General features: G+C 42.2%; 2 protein-coding genes across 2 annotated transcripts in view; both read left to right on the forward strand.

Moving 5' to 3' along the window:
* Positions 1 to 6,717, forward strand: part of ttyh2 (tweety family member 2) — a 254,092-nt gene extending 247,375 nt beyond the window's left edge. Inside the window, exons 12-14 of the mRNA XM_063221370.1 lie at positions 223 to 426; positions 2,464 to 2,542; positions 6,542 to 6,717. Coding sequence (XP_063077440.1) covers positions 223 to 426; positions 2,464 to 2,542; positions 6,542 to 6,622 — 364 coding nt within the window. The 3' untranslated portion in view covers positions 6,623 to 6,717. The remainder of the gene's footprint in view (positions 1 to 222; positions 427 to 2,463; positions 2,543 to 6,541) is intronic.
* Positions 6,718 to 9,595: 2,878 nt separating this feature from the next.
* LOC134467058 (dynein axonemal intermediate chain 2-like) lies at positions 9,596 to 12,066 on the forward strand. Its single transcript, XM_063220984.1, has 4 exons — positions 9,596 to 9,697; positions 9,932 to 10,124; positions 10,816 to 10,977; positions 11,986 to 12,066. Exons 2-4 carry the CDS (start codon positions 9,942 to 9,944, stop codon positions 12,064 to 12,066), a joined length of 426 nt encoding a protein of 141 aa, XP_063077054.1. The 5' UTR covers positions 9,596 to 9,697; positions 9,932 to 9,941.
* The last annotated feature ends 2,275 nt before the right edge of the window (positions 12,067 to 14,341 follow it).

Raw genomic sequence — 14,341 nt, forward strand, 5'->3', positions numbered from 1 at the left:
TAGGACTCAATGTTAACTGCTAGCTTGGAGGTAAAATTGGCACGGTTGGTTGATGGTGGTTGGTGCCCTTGGGCACTGTGCCACTGGCCCTTATGGATAATCCGGCCCTGCTTCTAATCTTCCTTTTCCTCTTCCTCTTCCTCCTCCTCCTCCCTGCTTATCCAATCCCCATTCACCTCTTCCTCATCCTCATCCTCTTCCTCCTCGCTTACCCAATCCCAGGGAGCGCGACTATGACGACATAGACGAGGGCGACCCCTTCAACCCCTCGTCGACACGGCGCGCCACAGGCCACGCCTCTTCCTCGGGCGCCCATGGCAACATGCACAGCTTCTGTAGCTACAGCGACAGCATGGGCAGCCAGACCAGCCTACACGCGCCCCCCGCCGCACAGGCGCTTAGCAACGCCCCCGTCTCAGAATACATGTAAGATTATTATTATTATTATTATTATTATTATTATTATTATTATTATTATTATTATTATTATTATATGTTATGTCAATGGTGAATGAGCACCCAAACCAGCCTACATGCGCCCCCTGCCGTGCATGCGCTCAGCAACGCCCCCGTCTCAGAGTACATGTAAGATTATTATTATTATTATTATTATTATATGTTATTATTATTATTATTATGTTATGTCAATGGTGAATGATCAGCCAGACCAGCCTACATGCACCTCCCGCCGCACAGGCCCTTAGCAACGCCCCCGTCTCAGAGTACATGTAAGATTATTATTATTATTATTATTATTATTATTATAATTATTATATGTTATGTCAATGGTGAATGAGAAGCCAGACCAGCCTACATGCGCCCCCTGCCGCACATGCGCTCAGCAACGCCCCCGTCTCAGAGTACATGTAAGACTATTATTATTATTATTATTATCATTATATGTTGTGTCTATTGTGCATGGGCAGCCTAACCAGTCTGTACCAGGGATGGAAATAAGCACCCGTCCACCTGCCAATGACGGGTACATTTCAGTGGTGACTGGTACATTTTTCAACCCACCAGTCACTTCTACTGGTAAAAATGGCTAGTGACTAGTAGATTTTAAAATCCTTCCTGCCACAGTGACTGGTGGGGGAAAAAAATAAGTTCCACCCCTGGCCTGTACGCTCCCCGACTTAAGCAGACACTCAGCAACGTACCCGCCTCAGAGTACATGAAAGACTGCATTCACACCATGCTGTTTACGCATCATTCAGACCAGTATGTCTGTTACGTCAATGACCAATATCAATTCCTGTCTCTACTCCACTGTCCTGTCACAAATGATGGCAAAAAGCCCTTTAAAACAAAAAAGCAAAGAGCCTTTAGACTAAGACAGATCGCACATCATACGCATGCCATGGATGCCATTTCAGTGGGAGAAATGGCCCAGAGTGTTGCAACACATTTTAATCTTGCCATGAGGGTGATCGTATGGCTCAGAAAATGAAAGGAGCCCCGTGCTGTTTTTGGAACGTCTGGGTCACCTTAACCCGAAAATTCAGCCACATTTAAAGATGGCCTCTCAACGTCATTTAATTAATATTGCCGTGTTCCCAATTGTTATTGAATGTGTTACGCGTTGGTCCTGTTTTAAAAAACGTTCTGGTTGCTTTGTTTCAAGACGTTTTTGCAAGCTGGCAAGGTGGCTTGTGGAGAAACGAGAGGGTGTTCCGTGTTTCTCGTGGAAATGCGTCTCTGATTGGCTCACTCCTCCTGCTCTCAAAGAAACGCGTCTCTGATTGGCTCAGTCCTCCAGTCCTTGGAGTGAATGTAATGTGAAACAGAGTCTCCACTTCTCCGGGTGATACTGCACTATAGGGGCGTCAACGGATGCGTGCAGGCTCCATTCAGGCTCCATTTCTTTCGACAGCGACCCCTAGGCGAGCTGCAGGCAGGGAGCACCCGGAGTGAGCAGGCTTTAAGTATGAGGCTTTGTGCTGTGTGTGTACCTGAGAGTAGCAACCAGCTGATAGCTAAGCTAAGCTATGTTTCGGGCCACCAGACGTTGCTTGCTTTGAAAACAAGCAGAAAAAAATTACTCGACATGTTTTTAGATAAATGGGTCGATATAAACCTTTGTGGGCAACGCCTTCTTTCGACGTGACGAAACACAGAAAGGCTTTCGTGATTCGCTCGTTTCTCTGCATTATTGATGTAAATTGGGAAACACCGGGAAACACAGCCAGGAGAGTTGACGCACCGCTATGAGAGCCTTGCAAGTGAGTTTAACTTGGGGTGACCGTCCGATCTTCGAAAGGAGTGAGTACAACTGANTTTTATCGGAAGTTGGCCTTTAATTTGACCGTATATGAACATATTTTTTTTCTGTCATTTTTCTCAACGGTTTGACTGGTTAAAGAGTGCATTGTATTTATTCTTTCTGTCTTTTTCTTTCCTTCTTTCTTTCTGTCTTTCTGTCTGTCTTTCTTTCTTTCTTTCTTTCTTTCTTTCTTCTCTTAGGAACCAGACAGCGTTGTTTGGCGGTAACCCTCGCTATGAGAACGTTCCCCTGATTGGTCGAGGCTCACCTCCCCCCTCGGTGCGTTGGCTCCCAGAAAATGTTTCCTTATATGAACAATTAAACACACACACACATATACACTGATATACACTCTGAAACATAGCTTACAGGACACACAGAACTTTATGTATTCTCTCATTTTCACATCATCATCATAAACTTGTGTGTGCATGAACGCACTGGCACACACACACACACACACACACACACACACACACACACACACACACACACACACACACACACACACACACACACACACACACACACACACACACACACACACACACACACACATTCGTATTGTCCTGTTCACCCCTGTCTCTTGTAAAGGATTACAGGAGACATTTAACTAAGAAGATGTATTCTCAGCAGACGTGCAATGTCAGCATTTACGTGTGTAGGCACTTACAGTAGTCAGTTGGTGATCCGCGTCTGACTTTCACACCCCCGTTTTTATGCCCCACTAAATCCTGATCTTGTTTCTCCGATTGTAAGTGCCACATCAACAAGCCCAGTCATGGAACATCCTGTTTCAGTAATACAACATTTCTTGACAGCTACACTTTATTTAGACCACATACACAGTAAATGTTGTGGTGTTAATTCAACACTTACAGAGTTCATTTAAGTCCAAATGGACTCAAATGAACTCTCTAAGTGTTAAATGAGCACTGCAGAATTTACTGTGTATTTGTTGCTCAGGTCAAAATCACCTATGATTCTACCGTAGTTACAGTAACACAACTTTTCAGATAGGTGGGTCTGTTAATTGGTGGTTTCGCCTCAGTTTATGACATCTTCTTGGCTGGACTACCATTTTAACTCTTTTTGGGTTTTTTTTAAACAAAATTACATATAAGTTCAACGTTGGTTGCTTTATTTTCTTTGCCATATCTCATAGTTATCTCACTGCAAGTGAGGTATTAAATACAGCTTTTTTTTACCCTTTGTCTTTGGGAAGAAGTCAACCACATCAGTTTGATTTAAGGAAAGGACCTGAGAGGAAATGTCCTGACGTGTTTGCTTACAGAAGCTCACTCGCCTCTTCAAGTTCATCTTTTCTTCTATTTCTCTCTGTCATTCTGTCCTTTTTATTGTGATAGTTTTGGTAGGCTCTCCACTATTTTCCTCTTTGAGCTTCATACTGTGTGTGTGTGTGCGTGTGTGTGTGTGTGCGTGTGTGTGTGTGTGTGTGTGTGTGTGTGTGTGTGTGTGTGTGTGTGTGTGTGTGTGTGTGTGTGTGTGTGTGTGTGTGTGTGTGTGTACAGTGTATGTGCGCGTGTGTGTGTTTGAGAGAGAGAGAGAGAGAGAGAGAGAGAGAGAGAGACAAAGAAAAGTAGAGATATTCACAAGGCCTATATTTAATGGCTTCAACAAATTGCTACGCAACAGCATCCTCCGCCATACAGACCACTCATTTACCCAAAAGGCATTTGTTTTTGCATTCATTTATTCACGTCACAGACAGAAAAGCAGAAAACAGATCAGTCACACAGCAATGAACCACCATAGCAAGGGCACCTATTCATCTAAGCTGGTTTCAGCTCATATCAGTTCTGCTGAAGTTATTAATCTGTCTGGCCTGATGCGCTACCCGGCATCTGACTGGACACAGACAGAAAAGGAAACTTACACTGAATACATGTATTAGACCGTTTGAACGGAGTTGAATGCAAATCAAATCGGTAATTAGGATTTTTTTTATCAGCTTAAATACTCAGTCCGAGGAAATTAAGATAAAGTTGCATTCATAGAGTGTGCACTTGGTTTTAAATTGTGTACAAGTAAACACTTTGGCATATGTTTTATTACAGTTTTCGGAGAATGTGTACATTACACAAAGTTTCTGAAAGAAATCTTTATACATGCCATCTTTAATAGTACAGAATTGGAGTAGTATTTTTTATCACATTTTCTGAAAAAAAAAATCAGAAAGTCACTCTAATATGCCTTATTTGCCTTCTCTTTTTAAAAGGATATTACCGTATGCCTCCAGCTTTGTTGTCCTGCAGAAGCTTTTACGTTTATAGAAATGATGCTGTTTCCGTTTGTCTGCCTGGACCTGCTATTTATATTCCCCATGCAAAAATGCTTTTTTTTATTCAGCTAATAGCCGTGTGTTTTTGTTTGTTTGTTTGTTTGTTTCTCTGTTTGTACGTTTTCTTTTTCCTTCCTCTTGAAAAAAAAAAAATGTACCGGTAATACAATTTTTGAAGATTAACTCTCAGCAATATAGAAACCGAGTAAGTTCTGACTTTCCTTCTACTTCTGTCTGTCTCCTTCCTGTCGTCTAACCTGGACCCCGTTCCTCGAAAGCATTGTTGCTAACCAGTTAGCAACTTAGTAGGTTGTCAATGGGAAATTGCATTGCAACCAAGTAAGTTGCTAACTTAGTTAGCAACGATGATTTTGTGAAACAGGGCCCTGTCCTCCATTTTGTGTGTTTATCCTTCAACTCTGCCTTCCTCTTGTCGCACTTTGCAATTTACCCTTAGCGTCGTCTCTCTACCCAGCACACTCCTGGCATGGTTTCAGCCCAATACAATGCGATGGATGTTTGTACGGTATCTGAATGTCTGTTGTCGTGCTATTATTTATTAAGGATAAGGATGGTAACCCCTCCCCTTCCCCAGAAAGGCCCCCTCCTAGTTTCCCTTATATGGACGTGTCACCTCATGACTGACACACTTAACCTTTGACCCCCAAGGAGCTGTCTGTGTGCATGCTGGTCCGTACCATTCTATAGAACTGCTATAGAATATGTTATCTCTGTCTTGTCCTCACACCTTTCTTGCTACAGGAAAACAAATAAAAACAGGATAAAAAAAATAGTTGTTGTCACAGCCTTACACCTCAGAACCTGAGACCTTTTCAGGTGGCGTTTTTGACCTGACTGTCTTTCTGTAATACCTGCTTGCTGTGTGTGGACACGTCACTACCCCTCCTCACTGTCTGACTGAGTCGCCATGACAATCTCGTCTTTCTTTTTGTGACTCAAATGCTGTGTAATTTTGTTCACACGGACACTGCCATCCCCATTGGCAATGCACTGTTGAAAGAACGGAAGTTACATACCATAAAGTTTGTGAATTTACATTGTTACAGCGAAGTTATTGAAGTTATGTGTGAAGTGCGTGGACATCAAGATGTTTCTGTTTTAGTAAGCAAGTCTGTCCAGACACAACATACATCAAGGGAGATTTCCATAATATACAGTAGCTTAGAAGTTGATTTTGCTTCTGTCCTCTCTATTGCTGTAGATCAGTGGTTCTCAACCTTTTTTGAACAAACGGCCCCTTGGCCTCATCACAAGCCTCCCAATGCCCCCTTGACATCATCATAAGCCTGACAACGCCCCCCGTTGTATTACAAAATTAAATGGACTAATGCCCTCCAATGGCAACTAAGCACCGCCCCCTCTCAGCTGTATCCTTCTCAATGCCCCCCTAGACCCCCCCAACGCCTCCAGAGGGGCTGTACCGCCCCCATTGAGAAAAACTACTGTATATAAAGATGAAGAAGTCCGCTTCAAACAGGATTTATTTTCTCACTCTTTTTTTTAATTTTTACGTAAAAAACAAAAAAAATAAAAAAAAAATGGAAGAAAAAAATCCTGGTTGATGCTGACTTCTTCCTCTTCATCTAGTCATTTGGTTGTCCTACTCTCAGGCAGAGGCAGACTTTCCATTAGGCAAACCTAGGCAATTGCCTAGGGCCCTCGACCAAATCTGTCCTCCATAGGGGCCCCAACTCTCACACCAGTCGTGGTAGACATGCAATAAAAGCAGGCTTGATCTTAATGCGTCACTTATGTAAAGTCATGAAAGATCTATATGAGACAAAACACTTGAATAGCACCAAAACACAGAATTGTATGTCTATATAATGACGTTTGAGGGCCACATGTTTATATTTAGCCTAGGGGCCCAAAATGGCTAGATCTGCCCCTGCTCCCAGTTAAACCCTTTTTTTTGATGTGCAGGCTTTAAACTACTTCTGTTCTCTCTGTTGCAGTACTCACCGACGATGAGGGCCACCTACCTGTCCATGACTGAGGACCAGCTGCGACACTTTGGGAACGATTTCCAAGCGTAGACGACGCCCCAGAGTCTTATGGCGTCACTGTATTTTATCGCTGTTCCTGAAAGTGAAAGTTTTATATACAGTCAGCACAAACACATGCGGCCAATCACACATACACACAGAGGAATATTTCTTCAGATTAAAAAAGTAGTGTGTGTGTGTGTGTGTGTGTGTGTGTGTGTGTGTCTGTGTGTGCGTGTCTGTGTGTGCGTGTGTGTGCGCGTGTGTGTGTGTTTGTGTTGGTGTTTGGGGCAAGAGAGAGAATGTGTGTGTTTTGTATTTGTTAAGCGTGGCCACTAGTCTGCAGACTTTTTTATGGACAATTGGGAACATTTGGGACATTGGGAAGTGATCGGAAGGGGAAATGAAAGTGAAATTGAAAGTAGAACAAGGAAGTGTGCGAGATTCCACAAAGACGTTACCACATGTCTGCATGTCTGTCTGTCTTAGTAACACAGTCCACAGCATCTCAGGACTACTGAACAACAATGCAACCCAACCACCCTCCCTCCCAACAGAACATCTCTGATGACGCCCCCCCTGAAACTTCCTGACATCCACCAACTCCTCAGCTCCCACACAAAGTTTTTCACCTTCTGAAATTCCGAATTTATGGAATACCGTACATGTTCATGTTTACAGGAATGTTTTTCTTTCTTTTTTTTGTGGAGCATGACACCCATCTTCCTTACAGGCATGGGCTGGTGGTTTACACACAAGGACAGAGAGGATGACGTTGAATGGTAACATTCAAAGAAGTGTTTGATGCTCCCAGACAAAGTTTAACGGCACAACGTTTCGAACTCTCAATCCTTCGTCACGTTGCGCTGTGATAAAGGACTGAGAGGCCGAAGTGTCGTGCGATTAAACTTTGTCTGGGAGAATCGAACAGTGTTGCGGACCTATATTTTCCTTTCAGTGATCTTTTGTTTGGTCCAGGACCTGTGCTACGGATGTGTATGCATTCTCTGACTTTTTGAACAATCAAAAGAAGCACATTTTGTTGAACGGAGCACCCAAGCTTGAACTCTGGGAGATGTATTTTTTTTTTATCTCCTATACTTGTGAAGGACATTGGAGGAGATTCTTTGTTGGGAGCAACGTACGTTTCAGTGGAATCATGAACAGCACATCAGTGGAGGCCTCGTGGAAAAATCCCAGTCTTACATGCAGTTTTATCTGTATATTAATAGGAAAAGTGTAGCGTGAAAGTTACTAAAAATAGTGATAGTAATATGTGGTTTTGTCAAGATAGCCATGGATCTATCTTTTTTTTTACATTGGCTATAATGATGAAATTAAAAAAAAAATACATATAACATTTTTTCTGTTTGCTTTTAAAATAACATTATGGATGCTAATTCTTGTTTGTCGATTTGGGAGAAAGAAAGAAAGAAAGAAAGAAAGAAAGAAAGAAAGAAAGAAAGAAAGAAAGAAAGAAAGAAAGAAAGAAAGAAAGAAAGAAAGAAAGAAAGAAAGAAAGAAAGAAGATGATCTTGATCACCAATGCTTTAGCATGTCTTTTTGTGCCTCTTTAAGTTTGGACCTCCCTCATCATCTTTCATCTACTCTTTGAAGACACTAATGACTGTTATAAGGTCTGTGCAGTGTGTGTGGAAAGGTTTTCCGACTCCGAATGCAGCTGTGTGTGTGTGCCTGTGTGTGTGTGTGTGTGTGTGTGTGTGTGTGTGTGTGTGTGTGTGTGTGTGTGTGTGTGTGTGTGTGTGTGTGTGTGTGTGTGTGTATGTGGAAAGGTTTTCAGACTGCAAATGAAGGTGTGTGTGTGTGTGTGCGTGTGTACGTGCGTACTTACGTACGTATGTGTGTGCGTGCGTGTGTGTGTTTTGATCTTTTTTACAGAAATTATTCGGTATATAAGAACGTGTAATCAAGAGTGTTCATTTGGTTGTCCATATTTGGTTATATTGGTGATAGACCACACAGTATGCTGAAGAACCAGTGACGTTTGACATAGCCTACAGTATTCAACATCTAAAACACAATATCCCATTTACAAATCTAAAAAAACATGTGTTTTCTATGCTGTCTCCATCACCTTCAAAGCACAAATGTATGAGAAATCAAAAAAATATATATTTTGAAACTACAGTACAGGAATAGGCCTAATTGTTGGCTACAAGTGACAAATGTTCACCTTCTAGGTCTATGTTCCATCCCTTGCACACTCTGAGCCATTTTGGGTTTCACTTTGCCTTTGCGTAGGCCTGATGGACTACTGGAACATCATTTTGCGAGTAGGCCTACTATAATTGTCATGAGACAACAGTTGCCGTTCAAGGGTAAAGTATGTATATAGCATGTAAAATAACAAATTGTGTGTATGTGTGTGTGTGTGTTTTACATTATGTTCTGCTGAGCTACAGGCCCGTTTTACAAATTCAACACAGACAGCAACTTTTGTTGCTCTAAAGAGTAAGGGGAATTTGGTAAAGGCATTTCATAATATGTCATTTTATTGGTGAAATTCCTGAATTGTCCATAATGGGACACTGTTGAAATACTTCTTTCTTTCTTTTAAAAACGTTTTTGTTTGCTTGTTTTCTTTGAGTTGGTTTGATGGGTTAAGGATGGAGCCTTAATCTTGACTATGTTTCCCTGTAAGAAGAATATCACTTTTTTCTCATTGAAGTTTTCTACTGATTTATTTCAACATTTTCTCCCCCTTTATTTTGATGGTGCATGACTCAACACTGCCCTCCACAGTAAAGTGGTGCGTACAGTCTGATGTGACGTTATTTCTTGAAAGAACAACGGTGTTGACAATAAACGTACATTCAAACAAGACGTGCGTATTGATGTGATATTTTGTAAATTAGACGGAAATAGTTCTAAGACTGTGAGGTGGCTTTTAAGTTTTAATGTTTTAAAGTTTTACCATCATCTCACAGTTTGCATGAGCCTCTGCAGCAGCAGCATTGACAAGACAACAGGAAGTCAGCTGTGATGTTGCTAGGATACCGTAAACTTCGACTGATTTTCAGTGCATCGTGGAATAGGAAATCTCTAAACCACGATAGTAATTTACCAGCACATCGTCGGAATTTGGCAGTAACCCCTAAGGGGAAGGTAAGAGTAATATGTCTGATGTAAATTCAAAAGAGGAAGCATTGCTTGTGTTGAACATTCAAAGAATTGAGGTAACTTAAGGCTATAAGCAACGTGTACAGCTAACTGGGTCGACTTCTAGACAGTGGGAGCAATCTTGTCAGTATCAAGGCAACGACTGGTCGTTATTATTGTTTGTAAACATTTTATGGACACTCGTCAATGTACACGTACACTGCACTTTGCCCCCCACAGCATTCACACAATGGAGATTGTGTATGTGTACACAAAGAAACGCAGCGAGTTTGGTCGACAATGTAATTTCTCGGACCGCCCAGCTGAGCTGCATGTGGACATCCTTCCAGACCCATCGCTGGCTGAAAACTTTATAGAGAGAGACCCATGTGATGTGCCAACACAATGCACCCAAGAAATGTCAGAGCACGAGGTTTGTCTTGCGTACCACTTCTGCCCTTTTGTTGTAGGACTACCACGAGTACTGTACCCCTCACTAATGCTGTCTCTTCCCCTCTATCCCACTATGCACTTACCTAGACCATTTGTCAATGTCAAGTGTATGAGCCTTGGAAGTGTGTCAGCCTAATTACTCACGCCCAGTGATTGGATACTCTGCAGAGTTCCCCAAAGAGTATCCAATCACTGGGCGTGTGATAACGAAGGCTGATACACTTGGAAGGGTGCACACTAGACTTTTAGGAATGGCCATTCAATATGATGTGGCCTCAAGCTCACTCAGTGAAATGGTCTTCAGTGGGTAATGAGTTATAGGGTACATTCCAATATGCAGACTCCCATCCTCCCTTGCTCAGTTGCCTCCTTGTGGCCTTGTGATGACATCACTGTCAACATAATTGTATTTCAATATCTTGCAAAAGCTCAATTCTAAATTAGAATTTCTAATGTATTGTTCTCATTTGCAAACTGGATGGTGAATGAAAGCTAGTCCCCCAAAAGTTGTGGTTAGGCTGACAGTGGGGAAACTTTATTGTTTTCTCCACGGAGGAGGGGTGTCAGCGAAACCGAAACGCGAGGCCACAAGCACAGACCGAGGATGGGAGTCCGCATATTGGAGTGCACCCATAGACAGAGATTTGATATAAATACATTCCCGTCACCAGGTGAACACAGAGAGGTTTTCGTCTGAGTCACGGGGCATAAACCACGTGGAAGGTGGCTGGCCAAAGGATGTCAACCCCCAGGAGATGGAGCAGACCATTCGCTTCCGCAAGAAAGTGGAGAAGGATGAACACTACATCAATACCATCATGCACCTTGGGAGTGTGAGTGCCAACCTACCCCCACCCCGCCACACACACACTGAAGCAGACATGAGTAGCTCCTGATCTATTCCTCATAGCATGTATCATCAAGCATATAATGGTAAATAACTGACTGCATGGTCCTGCGGGACTAATCTCCCACAAATACGGTTTCTCTTTATATTAGATTACATTCAATTTTGTCATATTATCTTATAGTGGTGTCAACAATGATCGATTCGGCGATGCAATCCAATGCGGGGCATGGACGATCCAGAATCGATCCGGCAAGTTCCAGAATCGATCCGGCATTTTTTTAAGTTTCAATTACTTCCATGGATATTTCGGGAGCAAATGAATGTTAAATTAAATAAAAGCACTTTTATGCAAGACTGATACAGACTGATACAGACTGATACAGAAAAGCACCACCCCCTCTCAGCTGTATCCTTCTCAATGCCCCCCTACACCCCCCCAACGCCTCCAGAGGGGCTGTACCGCCCCCATTGAGAAAAACTACTGTATATAAAGATGAAGAAGTCCGCTTCAAACAGGATTTTTTTCTCACTCTTTTTGTTTAATTTTTACGTAAAAAACAATAAAAATAAAAAAGTGGAAGAAAAAAATCCTGGTTGACGCTGACTTCTTCCTCTTCATCTAGTCATTTGGTTGTCCTACTCTCAGGCAGAGGCAGACTTTCCATTAGGCAAACCTAGGCAATTGCCTAGGGCCCTCGACCAAATCTGTCCTCCATAGGGGCCCCAACTCTCACACCAGTCGTGGTAGACATGCAATAAAAGCAGCCTTGATCTTAATGTGTCACTTATGTAAAGTAATCAAATATCTATATGAGACAAAACACTTGAATAGCACCAAAACACAGAATTGTATGTCTATATAATGACTTTTGAGGGCCCCATGTTTATATTTCGCCTAGGGCCCCAAAATGGCTAGATCTGCCCCTGCTCCCAGTTAAACCCTTTTTTTTGATGTGCAGGCTTTAAACTACTTCTGTTCTCTCTGTTGCAGTACTCACCGACGATGAGGGCCACCTACCTGTCCATGACTGAGGACCAGCTGCGACACTTTGGGAACGATTTCCAAGCGTAGACGACGCCCCAGAGTCTTATGGCGTCACTGTATTTTATCGCTGTTCCTGAAAGTGAAAGTTTTATATACAGTCAGCACAAACACATGCGGCCAATCACACATACACACGACCACACACACAGAGGAATATTTCTTCAGATTAAAAAAGTAGTGTGTGTGTGTGTGTGTGTGTGTGTGTGTGTGTGTGTGTGTGTGTGTGTGTGTGTGTGTGTGTGTGTGCGTGTGCGCGTGTGTGTGTGTTTGTGTTGGTGTTTGGGGCAAGAGAAAGAATGTGTGTGTTTTGTATTTGTTAAGCGTGGCCACTAGTCTGCAGACTTTTTTATGGACAATTGGGAACATTTGGGACATTGGGAAGTGATCGGAAGGGGAAATGAAAGTGAAATTGAAAGTAGAACAAGGAAGTGTGCGAGATTCCACAAAGACGTTACCACATGTCTGCATGTCTGTCTGTCTTAGTAACACAGTCCACAGCATCTCAGGACTACTGAACAACAATGCAACCCAACTTCCCTCCCAACCAACAGAACATCTCTGATGACGCCCCCCTGAAACTTCCTGACATCCACCAACTCCTCAGCTCCCACACAAAGTTTTTCACCTTCTGAAATTCCGAATTTATGGAATACCGTACATGTTCATGTTTACAGGAATGTTTTTCTTTCTTTTTTTGTGGAGCATGACACCCATCTTCCTTACAGGCACGTGCTGGTGGTTTACACACAAGGACAGAGAGGATGACGTTGAATGGTAAAATTCAAAGAAGTGTTTGATGCTCCCAGACAAAGTTTAACGGCACAACGTTTCGAACTCTCAGTCCTTCGTCACGTTGCGCTGTGATAAAGGACTGAGAGGCCGAAGTGTTGTGCGATTAAACTTTGTCTGGGAGAATCGAACAGTGTTGCGGACCTATATTTTCCTTTCAGTGATCTTTTGTTTGGTCCAGGACCTGTGCTACGGATGTGTATGCATTCTCTGACTTTTTGAACAATCAAAAGAAGCACATTTTGTTGAACGGAGCACCCAAGCTTGAACTCTGGGAGATGTATTTTTTTTTATCTCCTATACTTGTGAAGGACATTGGGGAAGATTCTTTGTTGGGAGCAACGTACGTTTCAGTGGAATCATGAACAGCACATCAGTGGAGGCCTCGTGGAAAAATCCCAGTCTTACATGCAGTTTTATCTGTATATTAATAGGAAAAGTGTAGCGTGAAAGTTACTAAAAATAGTGATAGTAATGTGTGGTTTTGTAAAGATAGCCATGGATCTATCTTTTTTTTTTACATTGGCTATAATGATGAAATTTAAAACATAATACATATAACATTTTTTCTGTTTGCTTTTAAAATAACATTATGGATGCTAATTCTTGTTTGTCGATTTGGGAGAAAGAAAGAAAGAAAGAAAGAAAGAAAGAAAGAAAGAAAGAAAGAAAGAAAGAAGATGATCTTGATCACCAATGCTTTAGCATGTCTTTTTGTGCCTCTTTAAGTTTGGACCTCCCTCATCATCTTTCATCTACTCTTTGAAGACACTAATGACTGTTATAAGGTCTGTGCAGTGTGTGCGGAAATGTTTTCCGACTCCGAATGCAGCTGTGTGTGTGTGCCTGTGTGTGTGTGTGTGTGTGTGTGTGTGTGTGTGTGTGTGTGTGTGTGTGTGTGTGTGCGTGCGTGCGTGCGTGCGTGCGTGCGTGCGTGCGTGCGTGCGTGCGTGCGTGCGTGTGTGTGTGTGTGTGTGTGGAAAGGTTTTCAGACTGCAAATGAAGGTGTGTGTGTGTGAGTGTGCGTGCGTGCGTATGTGCGTGCGTACGTACGTGTGTGCGTGCGTGTGTGTTGTGATCTTTTTTACAGAAATTATTCGGTATATAAGAACGTGTAATCAAGAGTGTTCATTTGGTTGTCCATATTTGGTTATATTGGTGATAGACCACACAGTATGCTGAAGAACCAGTGACGTTTGACATAGCCTACAGTATTCAACATCTAAAACACAATATCCCATTTACAAATCTAAAAAAAACATGTGTTTTCTATGCTGTCTCCATCACCTTCAAAGCACAAATTTATGAGAAATCAAAAAAATATATATTATGAATATTTTGAAACTACATTATAGGAATAATTGTTGGCTGCAAGTGACAAATGTTCACCTTCTAGGTCTAAGCTTATGTTCCATCCCTTGCACACTCTGAGCCATTTTGGGTTTCACTTTGCCTTTGCGTAGGCCTAATGGACTACTGGAACATCATTTTGCGAGTAGGCCTATAATTGTCA

Source organism: Engraulis encrasicolus, chromosome 17 (genome assembly GCF_034702125.1).
Source record: "Engraulis encrasicolus isolate BLACKSEA-1 chromosome 17, IST_EnEncr_1.0, whole genome shotgun sequence".
Taxonomy (NCBI): domain Eukaryota; kingdom Metazoa; phylum Chordata; class Actinopteri; order Clupeiformes; family Engraulidae; genus Engraulis; species Engraulis encrasicolus.

Coding starts and splice junctions, on each gene's coding strand:
- LOC134467058 (XM_063220984.1), top strand. CDS start 9,942: ATGGAGATTGTGTATGTGTACACAAAGAAACGCAGCGAGTTTGGTCGA. Junction 10,125..10,815: donor AAGAAATGTCAGAGCACGAG/GTTTGTCTTGCG, acceptor TCCCGTCACCAG/GTGAACACAGAGAGGTTTTC. Junction 10,978..11,985: donor CCATCATGCACCTTGGGAGT/GTGAGTGCCAAC, acceptor TCTCTGTTGCAG/TACTCACCGACGATGAGGGC.